Here is a 14320-nt window from a genome sequence, read left to right on the forward strand (position 1 = left end):
GTGTATCACATTGATTGATTTGCATATATTGAAGAATCCTTGCATCCTTGGGATAAATCCCACTTGATCATGGTGTGTTGTTGGATTCTGCTGGCTAGTATTTTGTTGAGGATTTTTGCATCTATATTCATGAGTGATATTGGTCTGTAATTTTCTTTTTTTGTGACATCTTTGTCTGGTTTTGCTATCAGGGTGATGGTGGCCTTGTAGAATGCGTTTGGGAGTGTTCCTTCCTCTGCAATTTTTTTGGAAGAGTTTGAGAAGGATAGGTGTTAGCTCTTTTCTAAATGTTTGATAGAATTCCCCTTTGAAACCATCTGGTCCTGGACTTTTGTTTGTTGGAAGTTTTTTTTTTTTTTTTTTTTTTTTGCTGTACGTGGGCCTCTCACTGTTGTGGCCTCTCCCGTTGTGGAGCACAGGCTCCGGACGTGCAGGCTCAGTGGCCATGGCTCACGGGCCCAGCCGCTCCACGGCATGTGGGATCTTCCCGGACCAGCGCACAAACCCCTGTCCCCTGCATCGGCAGGCAGACTCTCAACCACTGTGCCACCAGGGAAGCCCCTTTTGGAAGATTTTAAATCACAGTTTCAATCACATTACTTGTGATTGGACTGTTCATATTTTCTATTTCTTCCTGGTTCAGTCTTGGAAGGTTATACCTTTCTAAGAATTTGTCCATTTCTTCCAGGTTGTGCATTTTATTGGCATAGAGTTGCTTGTAGTTATCTCTTATGATGCTTTGTATTTCTGTGGTGTCCTGTTGTAACTTCTCGTTTTTCATTTCTAATTTTATTGATTCGAGCCCTTTCCCTCTTTTTCTTGATGAGTCTGGCTAATGGTTTATCAATTTTGTTTATCTTCTCAAAGAACCATCTTTTAGTTTTATTGATCTTTGCTATTGTTTTCTTTGTTTTTATTTCATTTATTTCTGCTCTGATCTTTATGGTTTCTTTCCTCTGCTAACTTTGGATTTTGTTTGTTTTTCTTTCTCTAATTCCTTTAGGTGTAAGGTTAGATTGTTTATTTGAGATTTTTCTTGTTTCTTGAGGTAGGATTGTATTGCTATAAACTTCCCTCTTAGAACTGCTTTTGCTGAATCCCATATGTTTTGGATGGTCGTGTTTTCATTGTCATTTGTCTCTAGGTTTTTTTTTTTATTTCCTCTTTGATTTATTTAGTGATCTCCTGGTTATTGAGTTATGTATTGTTTAGCCTCCATGTGTTTGTGATTTTTACATTTTTTCCTCCTGTAATTTATTTCTAATCTCATAGCATTGTGATCAGAAAAGATGCTTGATATGATTTCAATTTTCTTAAATTTACTAAGGCTTGTTTTGTGACCCAAGGTGTGATCTATCCTGGAGAATGTTCCGTGTGCACTTGAGAAGAAAGTGTAATCTGCTGTTTTTGGATGGAATGTCCTATAAATATCAATTAAATATATCTGGTCTATTGTATCATTTAAAGCTTGTGTTTCCTTACTAATTTTCTCTCTGGATGATCTGTCCATTGGTGTAAGTGAGGTCTTAAAGTCTCCCACTATTACTATGTTACTGTCGATTTCTTCTTTTATAGCTGTTAGCATTTGCCTTATGTATTGAGGTGCTCCTATGTTGGGTGCATATATATTTATAATTGTTATTATCTTCTTCTTGGATTGATCCCTTAATCACTATGTAGTGTCCTTGTAACATTCTTTATTTTAAAGTCTATTTTATCTGATATGAGTATTGCTACTCCAACTTTCTTTTGATTTCCATTTGAATGGAATATATTTTTTCTCCCCTCACTTTCAGTCTGTATGTGTCCCTAGGTCTGAAATGAATCTCTTGTAGACAGCATATATATGGGTCGTGTTTTTATACCCCTTCAGTGAGCCTGTGTCTTTTGGTTGGAGCATTTAATCCATTTACATGCAAGGTGATTATCTTATTACCATTTTTTAACTTGTTTTGGGTTTGTTTTTGTAGGTCCTTTTCTTCTCTTGTGTTTCCCAATTAGAGAAGTTCCTTTAGCATTTGTTGTAGAGCTGGTTGGGTGGTTCTGAATTCTCTTAGCTTTTGCTTGTCTGTAAAGCTTTTGATTTCTCCTCAAATCTGAATGAGATCCTTGCCAGGTAGAGTTATCTTGGTTGTAGGTTCTTCCCTTTCATCACTTTAAATATATCATGCCACTCCCTTCTGGCTTGTAGAGTTTCTGCTGAGAAATCAGCTGTTAACCTTATGGGAGTTCCCTTGTATGTTATTTGTTGTTTTCCCTTGTTGCTTTTAATTATTTTTCTTTATCTTTAATTTTTGCCAGTTTGATTACTGTGTGTCTCAGCGTGTTTCCCCTTGGGTTTATCCTGTATGGTACTCTCTGCGCTTCCTGGACTTGGGTGGCTATTTCCTTTCCCATGTTAGGGAAGTTTTCGACTATAATCTCTTCAAATGTTTTCTTGGGTCCTTTCTCTCTCTCTCTTCTCCTTCTGGGACCCCTATAATGTGAATGTTGGTGCATTTAATATTGTCCCAGAAGTCTCTTAGGCTGTCTTCATTTCTTTTTATTCTTTTTTCTTTATTCTGTTCCACTGCAATGAATTCCACCGTTCTGTCTTCCAGGTCACTTATCCATTCTTCTGCCTCAGTTATTCTGCTATTGATTCCTTGTAGTGTATTTTTCATTTCATTTATTGTATTGTTCATCTCTGTTTGTTTGTTCTTTAATTCTTCTAGGTCTTTGTTAAACATTTCTTGCATCTTCTCGATCTTTGCCTCCATTCTTTTTCCAAGGTCCTGGATCATCTTCACTATCATTATTCTGAATTCTTTTTCCAGAAGGTTGCTTCTCTCCACTTCATTTAGTTGTTTTTCTGAGGTTTTATGTTGTTCCTTCATCTGGTGCATAGTCCTCTGCCTTTTCATTTTGTCTGTCTTTCTGTGAATGCAGTTTTCATTCCATAGACTGCAGGATTATAGTTCTTCTTGCTTCTTCTGTCTGCCCTCTGATGGATGAGGCTATCTAAGAAGCTTGTGCAAACTTCCTGATGAGAGGGACTGGTCAGTGCCATGGCTTTTGATGGTCAAATATGGCTTTGTTAATAGGTGCTCCAGTTCCATCCTCCAGATGTTTTCTAACAGTTGTCATGAGGGAAAATGTCTGAGTAGAGTTATAGAAGACAACCGTAGGACATGGAGTAAGACCCCTTTCTCATCACTTTGTGCTTTAAAAATTAAATAAACAGTCAAATGTACTATGAACATTTTTTTCTCCTCTTTAATTTCCTGAATCAAAAAACAACAAAGAAATTAAAGGGTGTGAAAAAAATTCCTTTTGCCTCATATCAATTGCCAAACTAAATATCATAAAATTATGACCTTTCTTCCCTTAGTAATTCATATTGGCAAGAACATAGATGAAAAGAAAACTTTGGGGAGACTGGTGTACTATGTAAATAGGAACATCCGCTACCTCTTGTGAAAGTGATGATTAATTCCTAGGGCTAGGGCACATATTTTGTTAAAACAACTAGGGCCAGATTGTGCCATCTGTATTCTCCTTCTCCCAGGCAGTTTTGGGGTAAGGAAGGGAGTAGAGGGGGAAGGGTATATCTCCAGAGTTAGTAAGTTTTGTTCACTGATCCCAGCCAGGGCAGGTAGATTTCTGGAAAAAAAGCAGGGACAGACCCCTTCCCAGCTGTAATCCTCTTCTCCTCCCACTACATTCCGTCCTTCTCTCTGTGCCCCTGTTTAGAGTTCCGAAAAAGATGTGGTTGGAGGGGAGGAGATTGTAGAGAAGCACTTGGAAAATAGCTATTCAAGGCTCAGGGTGAGGAGTGTGTCAGAAAGCTCCTTGGATTAGACTTACTCATTTTTTAGTCTTATTGCTTCTTTTTATTATCTGAGTGACCTTGGATAAGTACCTAAACTTCATTAGGCCTTCTTGTCCTCATCTGAAAAGTCAGGGGGTTGGGTTAGAGCTAGATGATCTCCAGTACATTTCAAGACTTGACAACTATGAGTCTCTTCTGTAATTCTTTGCCTCATCTAAGACAATGCACGGCAGCATGTGCTTTTTGTAGGGGTCTGCTAAAAAAGATACAAGCACCTTTCTTTTAAAATAACTCATTTTCCTACAGTCATGTGTTTCTTTAAAAACAAATACAAGAGGATTGGATTGATCATAGTAACATGCTTCTAGAAATATCTTGTGGCAGGAAGACTACTTATTTCTCCTTAAGGACTGCATATTGGCCATACTCCACATGCTTTTCACTTCTTTGAGCCAGAACTCAGCTAGTATGCTCTTAGTAAGGACGGATGAAACTGTATGAAAGGTAAAGTAAGTTTCTCTTTTAAGACAGGAGAGTAAGCCTATAGGAACCTACTTCCCCCCATGACTCCATTGAAATAAAAGTAAACAAGTATCCCCCAAAAAGTATGTGATTGGAATGGGTAGAAGCCCATGGACTGGAGATTTCAACTAATTTCTAAAAGATAAAAAGTGAAAGGGGAGGATTAATGGTTGAATTGGCAGAAAATGCCACAGGCTAGAATACACAAGATAAAGTGACAGAATCTTGAGAAAAAACAAATTCAGAACAACAAAAGTCACAGACCACATATGAAGTAAACTACAACTAGGCATGAATATAAGCAGTTAATAGATGTAAGAAAAAGCGATCCATTTGCCCTTGATGCTAGCAATAGCCACATTTGAGAGACCCAGGGTTTATAACATTGGGTCCATGGAAAATGTCATCCTAGCATATAACACTGAACAATGCTTATATTGATCATAATAAAATACATGGAGTATATTGGCTTGCTTCCATTGTTTATTATATTGTAATAAACTTTATTTTTTAGAACAGTTTTAGATTTATAGAAAAATTATAAAGACACTACAGAGTTCCCCTATTATTAACACCTTATAATATAAGTATCATCCATTTGTTACAATTAATGAACAAGTAATGATCTATTATCATTAACTAAAATCCATACTTTATGCAGATTTCTTTAGTTTTTATCTAATGTCTTCTTCTGTTCCAAGATCCCATCCAGGATACCACATTACATTTAGTCATCATGTCTCCTTAGGCTCCTCTTGGCTGTAATAGTTTGTCAGACTTTCCTTATTCTTGATGACCTTAAGGAGTTTGAGGAGTACTAGTCAGGTATTTTATACAATGTCCCTTATTTGGGATTTGTGTGGTGTTTTTCTTATGATTAGACTGGTGTTACGTGTTTTGTAGCGAAGACCACAAAGGTCAAGTGCCGTTTTTGTCACATCAAATCAAGGGTACATACTATCAACATGACTTATCACTCTTTCTGACCTTGATAACCTGGTTGAGGTAATGTTTGCCAGGTTTCTCCAGTGTAAATTTTCCCCTTGCTCCCACCTTTTCATACTGTCCCCTTGGGAAGGAAGTATATAGGTTATTAACTTCTAAAGTCAACCTATAGATAAAGTAGGAAAGAATTTTTCATGATAGCAGTACTGAATGTAAATATTAACAATTTTGTTAGTGGTTAAATATTGCTAACAAAAAAAAAAGGGAAAGGAAAAGTGGAGGAACGGGAAGGGGGATCAATACCTTCATTTTATAGAGGAAATCCATAGATACACTAATAAAAAATAGAAATTTGAGTCCTTGTTCAAAAATGTAAACATTTAGGACTTCCCTGGTGGTGCAATGGTTAAGAATCCACCTGCCAATGCAGAGGACATGGGTTCGATCTCTGGTCCGGGAAGATCCCACATGCAGCAGAGCAACTAAGCCAATGTGCCACAACTACTGAGCCTGTGCTCTAGAGCCTGCAAGCCACAACTACTGAGCCCGTGTGCCACAACTACTGAAGCCCACGCGCCTAGAGCCTGTGCTCCGCAACAAGAGAAGCCACTGCGATGAGAAGCCCGCATGCTGCAATGAAGAGTAGCCCCTGCTTGCCGCAACTAGAGAAAGCCCACATGCAGCAATGAAGACCCAACGCAGCCTAAAATAAATAAATTTATTTAAAAAAAATGTAAACGTTTAGTTCCAATGGAGGAAATAAAACACTATTACTGCTGTTAAACATTGGGAAGAGAAGAGTAGTATGAGATACATTCTGATTTTCATACTGTGAATTGACTGACACTGACTAAAGTTGGTAATCCAAGAAGAGAGATATAGAATGCACTGGAAGTAAAGACTAAATGATCTCACTCCAGATAAAACCAGTTTTCCTCTGTAGAAGGGATTGGAGCTAACTAAGCAAGGAAAAGAGGAAAGGCTCTAGCTTTTCCCTGGAAGTTCTTTTATACTACTTGATTTATTACCATGTGCACAAATCATTTGCTTTAAAGCCAAAGATGATGTGTAGGGTGGTGTCAGGACTAATACTGGACCACCCAGTATGACCCCTTTTGACTTCAGTGATCCAAGCAAACCCATCTGCCTAAACATCGTTCACACCAAACCATACTACTATGTGGTGTTTTGTTGAGGCAGGAACCTCACTTCTGAGAGAATAAAGGGGTAATCTTCTTAGGTCTTCGATTTGTAGGAAAGGCATTTAAAAAAGAGAACTCTGTTTGTAGAAATAAAGATTAGAAGATTTCAGCTGCAAAAGAGAACCTGGCTGAAAGATGCAGCAACTGTCTCTGGTTGAGAAGTATTGGCAGTCAGTGAAATCCATTGTGTGTTTCCTGTGTTTAGCATTATACATGTTTCAGTTTAAAAGCCTTTACTGTCATTAGCTAATTACCTCCCAAGGATGCAGGGTAGTTAGAGGGAATATTGGAACCAAGCCAGATTTTAGAGCTGAAAGATGTATATGCATCTGTACCAGCCCTGATTCAGGGTGTAGCTGTTATACCATTTCACACACAGGGATCGATCTGCTAATGTGTGGTTACTCAATCTATAAAGTTTTTTTTTCTAGAGTCAACATCTCCTTGAGAAATACAAGTTACTGAAACAGAAGGGAACTTATTCCAACAGCATCTCTTATGAGTGTCTTGAAAATCAACATTGGTGACAGTTTTAGATTCATCATTAAATCAGAATCTCCAAAGTGAGGCCTGGATACTGGAAGTTATTAAAAGTGCCCAGATGATTCTAGAGTAGAGACAGGCTTGAGGACCACTTACTTAAGTGGAAAATAGCTGCTCCTTTCCCTACCCCTAACAGTAACTAGATCTACTATGAAAATGAAATATAACATTTGGCTAAGGAGAAATTTTTATAAACACTAATTATTAATAAATATTACAGCTTGTTTTATATAAACTATATATTTTACATTATAGAAGTGCTCAAGAAATTTGGAGACTATAGGAGAACAAATAGGTATGTCTCTGTGCATATAAAAAGTCATCACACAAAGAGTCACTGTTCATGTTTTGGGATTTTTCTTTCCATTTTATTTTCATACTTTGTCTTTTAAAAAAATTATTGACATTGCTCTTGTCAGATTCCATACACAATTTCATATCCTGCTTTTCAAATATACCATTATAATAAGCTTTTTCATCCTTTGATTCAGCCTTTAAAAGTTATCTCTAAAAATGAAACCTAGTGAAATGAGGCAAACAGGGAAATTTATATCCACAATTAAACCAGAATAGAAATTCAGGTACCTGTAGAGCACCAGCCCACAGGAATATTCTCCACCCTGTTTCTATTTGGAACACTCAGACCAGCAGTATCTAGAACATGTGCTCAATTTCTGCAGCCGAATTTTGACTATATTTGGTATGTGGTGCCCTCTACTGGCTTTCCCAGGATTGTGCCTTTTTTCTGTTTGTAAACTATGTGTTTTAGTAAGGACTCTAAAGGGAGTTACATTGTATGTGTGCAAGTTTGAATTTTGCATGTCTGTATTTTTACTAATATGTGTAGCCTTAATGTAGAATTGAATCTATCTTAATATTGGATCTGACTGTGGGTCTGTTTCCTTTTTATTTATTCCACAAACATTTTAGAGTCTACCATGTGCCAGGCAGGGGTATTGTGCTAGGGGGCTGGAGACATAAAGATGAAATCTCCACCTTCAAGTGGCTCATTATCTATCCCAGGCAGGATAACCTACTTAACATGCCTTGGATATTCCAGCAGAAGAACCTGACTCCGTATAGATCCTTGTCCTCCTCTATCTAGGAAAATCATCCTCTTCAATGAAGCATGCAGCTTTGGGACAGACACATGTGGCAGAGCCAGGAAGAAAGAGGACACCTTTCCAGAAGGGCAGATCCACCAAATCAATTCTGGCCATCAGTGGGGTTGACAGATGTCACAGACAGCTTGCTCTCAATTTACTTAGGAAATTAAAATTTATGATGGACTATAACATATTAATAGATAAAATGAGTGGCAATAATTCAGAGGTTTAATTGAGCCCCTATAAGGGAATAAACCTCATTTTCTAGAAATGTAAACTTTATATAATATGTACCTAAGGAAGGGAGGTAATTATTACTTTTTTTAAATATGTATAACTCATTCATTTTGTTATAAAGCAGAAACTAACACACCATTGTAAAGCAACTATACTTCAATAAAGATGTAAAAAAAAAAAAAAGAGCCACGTGTGCGCCAGAGCAGAAAGCAGAGGCACAGCAGTTGGGTCTGGGGGGAAACAACAGGCCGAGTGGGAGGTCCCCGATGGCTGAAGAATCCTTGAGGGTGGTTATATTTAAACGGCTTCATCCTGCTGGGGCCCCTGAAAAGCCGCAGACACATTTTCTCCTGGGGAAATTCCTTGGGCCCCTCCACGCTGTCATCATGGCTCTCCGTCTCCAGGTAGACGTCCAGCAGCACACACAGACGCTGCAGCTGGTTCGTCAAGAGCTGGTGGCCGGGCCGGGGGCCGCACAGCTCCTTGTAGCACACATTGACCTCACTCTCCACGGCCCGAATATTGTCGTCGTTGTTGTTGGTTTTCTCCCCTTTCCAGTTCAGACAGAGCTGGAAAATGGGTGGGATGGAGGAGTAGCCGGGGTTCAGCACCATGGCAGCCTGGAGCTTAGCCGTGCCCCTTTCCACAAGTGCCATATAGTAGAGATTGGTGTCCCCAGCCAGTCCCGCCTCCACGATGTCTTTGGTAAAATGCAGCTCCGTATAATCCTCATGGGCAATCGTCACCCACTTCACCAGGCGAGAGACAACCTTTGCAGGGAAGAGGTACTGGCAGTCACTGGTAACTGGCACAATGCCGTGTTCCAGGGAGGCAAACCACTTGTGGCGGGCCAGGCGGGACTGCGCCCTGGTCTTCAGCGGTTTCATAGTGGTCTCCATGTGGCTGGCGCTCAGAGAGTGGTCAGCGATCACAGTGTGCTGGGGCTGCTCTTTGGGGAAGTGGAGGCCACCCAGCTTCTGCACCCACAAATAGGGATGCCCTAAGTCAAGTATGTAGTCCCTCAAAGTCAGGATGCCAACTTTATCAAACTGATACTGATTGGCTGGATTTGGAGTTTTCTTTCCATGATCCCCAGGATACAAACAGCTCAGGACTGAGTCAGGAGACAGCAAGTCACCTGCACTGATGGGGGTGATCACTTCTGTGGCGGTTGTCACTTTGGCTTTTACCGTCATGATGTTGAGGTTCATGAGGTAGTAGAAAGTCAGGTGCAGTTCACTGTCATCTTTGCACCTCAGGTCCAGCATGACGGACAGCGGGTGCCTCTTCAGCATCTCCTTGCGCTTGTCTTGCCCATACACAGTGGCCTGGACATAGAGGGGAGGAGGTAGGTGTCGGGCTGTCTCATACTGCTTGTGAGCTTGGTCGAAGGGCATAAACAGTTACTCCTGCACCGGTAGGGAAGCCTGCATGATGCTGTTGAGACGAGGCTGGAGGCTACTCAGGTACTCCTTCTTTACTTCAGTCTCCTTAAGGATCTTCTCCTTGTTGGACAGGCACTCTCGGTACTTCTCCACCAGCCTTTTCCGCTGCTCCAGCTCCCAGTCCAGACGTGCAAGGGTCTGCTGGTGAGGGTCTCCCATGGTGACTTCCGCCTTGCTGATATCTGGAGGAGCCTCCTCTAAGCTGACCCGATCGATTTCTTCGTGATTTGACTTAAACTCCAGACATTTGGTGATCTCCTTCTGCAGGTGCATCACCTCATACAACAGGTTCTGGAGCTGCAGGTGATAGGCGTCCACTTTCTGCTCGGCCTCATGAGTCTGATCTCTTCCTTTCTTCAACCTGATGTGGGCTAATCGGTTAAGTTTTTTTTTTTTTTTTTTTTTTGGTGGTATGTGGGCCTCTCACTGTTGTGGCCTCTCCCGTTGCGGAGCACAGGCTCCGGATGTGCAGGCTCAGCGGCCATGGCTCACGGGCCTAGCCGCTCCGCGGCATGTGGGATCTTCCCGGACCGGGGCATGAACCCGTGTCCCCTGCATCGGCAGGTGGACTCTCAACCACTGCGCCACCAGGGAAGGCCCCGGTTAAGCTTTTTTAGAGTCATGAAATGCACACAGCTCTGGATCCTCCGACCTTCGATCTCAACTGCCGCATCCTTGTCTCCCCTGCTCCTCAGGTCCTGGATCTCGGCCATGAGCCTCTGCAACTCCTGGCACGTGTACTTGTACAGCTCATAGTCTCTGCAGGGTCCCACAGGTCCACCTCAGCCTCCTCGCTGTAGTATTTACCTTCCTGTTCAGTGTCAGAACGATTATGCTTCCCTTCAGCTGGAGCTCCATCACTTCGGATCACTTTGGGCTTTCGATTTTTGCTCGATTCCGATGACATGGTTGTTTGGTGAAGTCAGGAGGAAACAGCAGAGACCTCAGAGGTGGCTGTGAACATTAATGCAGGAGGTGCTCCACTGGGGCAGGCAATGAAGATGATCTGAGAGCAGGGCACACTGCACCCCGACCTGTCCCGGCCAGCGAGCCACTTCCCGCGGCTCGCGCACCATAGAGCAATTATTACGTTTTGAAAGCACTTTGCATTTTAAATTTTACCTCCATTTTGGGGGGAGGAAATGCATATGAAACTAATGGAGTTTTTCTAATCTGAGGAAGGCCTAAAACATAGAACAAAGTGAGGAATCTCTAAAGCCTTCTTGATCACTTCTTTTGGTATGCAGTTTCTTTTACCACATTATGTGCAATTATGCAAATGATAGGTTAGCAAACCCCTTCCCATGCCCCCTTTTTAACCTGAGGACCCTGATGATGATGCTGGGTCTACAAGGTTGAATCCATACACCAATAGACCCAAGCATGACTATATAATATTTATCCTGAATATGAAACCAGTTTATATAATATTGTACATCAACTATACCTCAAAAAAATTTTTTTAAAAATGTGGAACCAGCAATTACTCATTATGTGTTCTTGGATGAGTAACTTTCTTTTTAATTTGTCTTACACACCCTGTTCTCTTTTATTTTCCAAGGGACTCTGCCAGTCTGGCGTTTACCAACCTTCTACCTCTTGCGAAATATGTGGAGGATGAAATGATATAAGACTTTGTACAAAACATTGGCCCCTCAGGGTAAAAATCTAGCAAAGTACAGACCCTGGGAGGAAGGAAAGAGACAACAATGAAGAAAAGGATGTTTGGCACATAGTTGGTGCTTATCCAATATTTGTTCCATAAGTGAATTAGGGGATGATGTGATAGTGTCTCAAGTATTATGGGGTGTCTCAGGCACTGCCACCTGCCTCTTCAAGAACACTTCCTATTTGGGAAGGAGGAAGGAAGGAGGGAAGAGACACATGTATTCTGGCTCTCCAGGCGTTTGTGCTGAGGTCAGGTTTCTTCTGGAGTTAGGAGTTCCTTGTCTGGCAGTTTTCTCTTTCAGGGGAGTAAGGTAGGGGTGTGTGTGTGTGTGTGTGTGTGTGTGTGTGTGTGTGTGAGCACGTACATATGCGTGTGTGCACATGATACACAAATATAAATAGTGACCCAATGTTTATTTCCTTTCACTTATGCCAAGACCTGAAGACCTCAGATTACAAAATCATTCCTTTGCCTTGATAACAAGAAAAAAAGTTAAAAACCTCAGGGAGAGCTCCGTTTTAATTGTTAAACTTATGTGCTTGGCACTTAGGATACAAAGAAGACTTAGGTCTAATCTCAAAAGACTTTTAATGTGGAGAGACATAAAGCCAAACAGTATCTGATGCAAGGAAGATAGTGCTGGAGCAGAGGCTGGTCCAGGGAACTCAGAGGAGGGGCTTTTAATAGAGCCCAGGGCCCAGGGCCTTGCTATTCCAAGTCTAGTTCGACTGCCAGCAGCAACATCTCTTGGAAACTTGTGAGAAATGCAGACTCTCCGACTCCAACCCAGACTGACTGAATGTGAATCATATGCTCATTAATATTTGAGAAGTACTGGTCTAGGGGGTGGGGTTGGGATGTGGGAGCGTTTTTTTAAAGGAAATAAATTCTGAACTGTGTTTTGAGGATGAGAAGGGTTAACTAGGGAGTGTTCCAAACAGAGAGAAAAACCTAAGCAAAAGTTCAGTGACATGAAAAAGCATTGGGGGCTTCCCTGGTGGCGCAGTGGTTGAGAGTCCGCCTGCCGATGCAGGGGACACGGGTTCGTGCCCCGGTCCAGGAAGATCCCACATGCCGCGGAGCGGCTGGGCCCGTGAGCCATGGCCGCTGAGCCTGCGTCTGGAGCCTGTGCTCCGCAACGGGTGACGTCACAACAGAGAGGCCCGTGTACCGAGAAAAAAAAAAAAAAAAAAAAAAAGCATTGGGGTGTTTTGGGAACTGCAAGTAGCTTAAAATTGCCAATCAAAACGGAAAGAGTAGGGGAGAGAGGAGGAGGGAGAAATGTAGGAAGATGGCAGATCAGGCAGTGGCTAGATCCTGCTGGGTGTGCTCTATGTTAAGGAGCTTTGCCTTCACCTAATCCATGATAGAGAACGCATGATATGTTCAGATTTGCCTTTAGATCACCGTGGCCCTGAAGAGCCTGAGAAGGTCAAGGTGGAAAGGCAGAGAAATTACTTAGGAAGCTATGGCAATAGTTTGGGAGAGAGATAATGAGAGTCTAACTCAGGTAGTGCAGTGAGCTGGAGAGCAGGGGGCAAATTTAAGACATTTTAGGAGGTAGTAAGCAGATGAGAGACTTCAGTACAGATTGAGGATGGGAGAAGGGGAGTAGCCTGGATGAGTTGCTGGCTTCTGGCTGGGATTAGTAGTGAGTGGTTGCTCATGACGCCACTAACACAGATGAAAGAATAAAGGAGGATGAACAGGTTTGAGGAAGGAAATCATGAGTTCAGTTTTCAACATGTTCTACTCCGGTGAATAGAAAACATATATAGGAGGAAAAAAAAAAAAAGAAGAAAACAATAAAAGGGTGGAGAACTGGGTGAATCAATCAGGGTGGAGAAGGAAAGTGATGAGGAAGAAACAGTGCCCTGCCCAGATTTGGGGCTACAGTAATGCAACATAGTATACCTGTGAGTTTTTCCTTCAGTCCTGTTGCTAGGGGCTGCTTTCTCGGAACTTGGTTCCCACAATTGCTTGGACCCCAAAGAAGGGCAAAGGGCTTGATTCATGATTTCCTATCCTGTGATCAACTCATTGTTAACACCATTTGCGCTATTAAAAAAATGTTTTCTAACCTGGAGTTCAAGCTGCTCCAGGGTTAGAATGACCTAACAGTTGTCTTTTTCCACATTGCCTTGTGGGTGAATGACTTTGCCCACTGTCCCCAACACTATTTCCAAAGTGGCAATAATACAATGTTAATAAGTATGTGTGTTTGCCCGTTGTTGTCCTTCCAGTTCTGGATGACTCCTGCCACAAACCTTCCCTGTCTGTTAACTTTTACTTTTATTTTGCACCTTGAAACTCAGAACTTGATCATGGCCTGTCTTGGATCATACTCATAATTGTTTCCTATTTAGCAATCTGTTCTCCTCTGCTCACAGAGTTCTAAAAACGTCCTGGACTTCTGCGTCTCCACGACAGAAACTCCATAAGGATTTTAACATTTTCCGATCAGTCATCACCAGCCAATAAAAAGCAAAATGTCGGCACGTGGTATAATACATTAGTTCGGGCTGGAGGAAGGTATTCCAACCAGATCTTTTCGCTCTTGCCAGAATCAAACATGGCGGGCCGCAGCTAGACCTTCCAGAACACCCAGCTCTCTTTCCCACGACCCCGGCCAGTCTGTGGGGCTCCTTTTTTTTCCACCTTCCTTACCCCTCGTCCGCTCCTAAAGGGTCAGCACCTGGGAGCGTGACAGCAGACCTGCTTCCCGCCCCCACTCCAGGGCCCGCCCACCAGCCCGCTCCAGCCAATCGCAGGCCGCGCTGCGGCGGCCGGCAGCGCCGGCCGGCCCCGCCTCCCAGCCTCGCTGTGGCCTGCGGCTCCCG

General features: G+C 42.2%; 1 protein-coding gene across 1 annotated transcript; it reads right to left on the reverse strand.

The window, feature by feature from the left end:
- Positions 1 to 8515: 8515 nt before the first annotated feature.
- Positions 8516 to 10753, reverse strand: LOC132421660 (THO complex subunit 5 homolog). Its single transcript, XM_060006487.2, is given in 3 exon segments — positions 8516 to 10202; positions 10427 to 10574; positions 10577 to 10753. Coding segments are annotated over 3 exon segments (1977 nt in total). The 5' UTR covers positions 10719 to 10753.
- Positions 10754 to 14320: the final 3567 nt, after the last annotated feature.

This window comes from Delphinus delphis, chromosome 1 (genome assembly GCF_949987515.2).
Source record: "Delphinus delphis chromosome 1, mDelDel1.2, whole genome shotgun sequence".
Classification (NCBI taxonomy): Eukaryota; Metazoa; Chordata; class Mammalia; order Artiodactyla; family Delphinidae; genus Delphinus; species Delphinus delphis.